The 1972-nt window shown below is 43.1% G+C and overlaps 1 protein-coding gene across 1 annotated transcript in view; it reads left to right on the top strand.

Annotated features, from left to right (window-relative positions):
• Positions 1-6: 6 nt before the first annotated feature.
• Positions 7-1972, top strand: part of LOC119429596 (NLR family CARD domain-containing protein 3) — a gene marked incomplete at its 3' end in the record, with an annotated part of 4460 nt that continues 2494 nt past the window's right edge. The window contains exon 1 of the mRNA XM_037697195.1: positions 7-1205. Within this exon, the coding sequence (XP_037553123.1) occupies positions 124-1205 (1082 nt within the window). The remainder of the gene's footprint in view (positions 1206-1972) is intronic.

Here is a 1972-nt window from a genome sequence, read left to right as displayed (position 1 = left end):
GAGTCCACCTCAGTGGATGTGCTGCTGACAAACCTCATCAGGGGGAAACTGCTTCCCTCTGCTCGCCTCTGGATAACCACACGACCTGCAGCAGCCAATCAGATCCCTGCTGAGTGTGTTGGCATGGTGACAGAGGTCAGAGGCTTCACTGACCCACAGAAGGAGGAGTACTTCAGGAAGAGGTTCAGAGATGAGGAGCAGGCCAGCAGGATCATCTCCCACATCAAGACATCACGAAGCCTCCACATCATGTGCCACATCCCAGTCTTCTGCTGGATCACTGCTACAGTTCTGGAGGACGTGTTGAAAAGCAGAGAGGGAGGAGAGCTGCCCAACACCCTGACTGAGATGTACATCCACTTCCTGCTGGTTCACACCAAAGTCAAGAAGGTCAAGTATGATGGAGGAGCTGAGACAGATCCACTCTGGAGTCCAGAGAGCAGGAAGATGATTGAGTCTCTGGGAAAAGTGGCTTTTGAGCAGCTGCAGAAAGGAAACCTGATCTTCTATGAATCAGACCTGACAGAGTGTGGTATCGATATCAGAGCAGCCTCAGTGTACTCAGGAGTGTTCACACAGATCTTTAAAGAGGAGAGAGGCCTGTACCAGGACAAGGTGTTCTGCTTCATCCATCTGAGTGTTCAGGAGTTTCTGGCTGCTCTTCATGTCCATCTGACCTTCATCTACTCTGGGCTCAATCTGATGGGAGGAGATGAATTATCCAAGAATCCTGGAAAAATTAATCTAAGTTATCTCCATCAGAGTGCTGTGAACCAGGCCTTACAAAGTCCAAATGGACACCTGGACTTGTTCCTCCGGTTCCTCCTGGGTCTTTCACTGCAGACCAATCAGACTCTCCTACGAGGCCTGCTGACACAGACAGGAAGTAGCTCACAGACCAATCAGGAAACAGTCCAGTACATCAAGAATCAGATCAGTGAGAATCTGTCTGCAGAGAAAAGCATCAATCTGTTCCACTGTCTGAATGAACTGAATGATGGTTCTCTAGTGGAGGAGATCCAACAGTCTCTGGGTTCAGGAAGTCTCTCCACAGATGAACTGTCTCCTGCTCACTGGTCAGCTCTGGTCTTCATCTTACTGACATCAGGAAAAATTCTGGATGATTTCAACCCGACGGAATATTCTAAAGACACGAAGTCTATTCTGAGGCTGCTGCCAGTGGTCAAAGTTTCCAAAAAAGCCATGTAAGTACTAAAATATTAAAATATTTCTAAATAAGTAACATTTAAATAAACTTTGTAATGTGATGACAAATGGATCCACTTCTGAATCAGAACTTTGACTTTATAAAACATGACCCTTTGATGCTTCATGTGATATTTATGCTAATAAATAACCAGAGATATTTTTGTCAATTACTACAGAGTGAACAAACAACATGTGGATGTTTATCAAATATTGTTTTATAGAGTTGTAATAAAAGTTTTGACATTCGAGCTGTTTGAAGATGCAACAATTCACTTCAGTTTTAGCTGTTTAAACTAGCCGTTAGCTCATCAGTCCTATCAAACACAAACTTTAATTCTTCAGTTTGTATCATTCAAACATGTGTCAACATTGGACATGTTCTTATTAAAGACGAAGGTAAATTTGTTGTTATCCTTCCACAATAATCAGAAAAACACAACTGATGGGACTCGAGCCAGAAAGCTCCTGTTTAGTCTCATCAGTTCAAGAAATATTTTCCAGAAACTTTGAGCTTGACAACATGAACTTTAATGAACTCCTGTCTGACTTTTTGTCTTTCTCACAATAATGGAGTCCTCCTGGGTATTCTTCTATGGAACCCATGAAGAATTAAAATGTGATGGACGCTGTGATCAGAAAGTGACGCAGCTTTACCTTGGAGTTCATCTTGAATGGGTTTGATGGTTTCCTTGGTTCTTTTTCTACCATCAACACGATCTGTCTGGTCAAACTGGGTTTGCAGTTCCTCTTAAGTTCACAACCT

The sequence above is a fragment of the Nematolebias whitei genome, unplaced genomic scaffold (genome assembly GCF_014905685.2).
Source record: "Nematolebias whitei isolate Nwh7 unplaced genomic scaffold, NemWhi1 Nwh_scaf_3445, whole genome shotgun sequence".
In the NCBI taxonomy this organism is placed as follows: domain Eukaryota; kingdom Metazoa; phylum Chordata; class Actinopteri; order Cyprinodontiformes; family Rivulidae; genus Nematolebias; species Nematolebias whitei.
The sequence above is the reverse complement of the archived record's forward strand: the minus strand, read 5'-3'. Positions and strand labels throughout refer to the sequence as shown.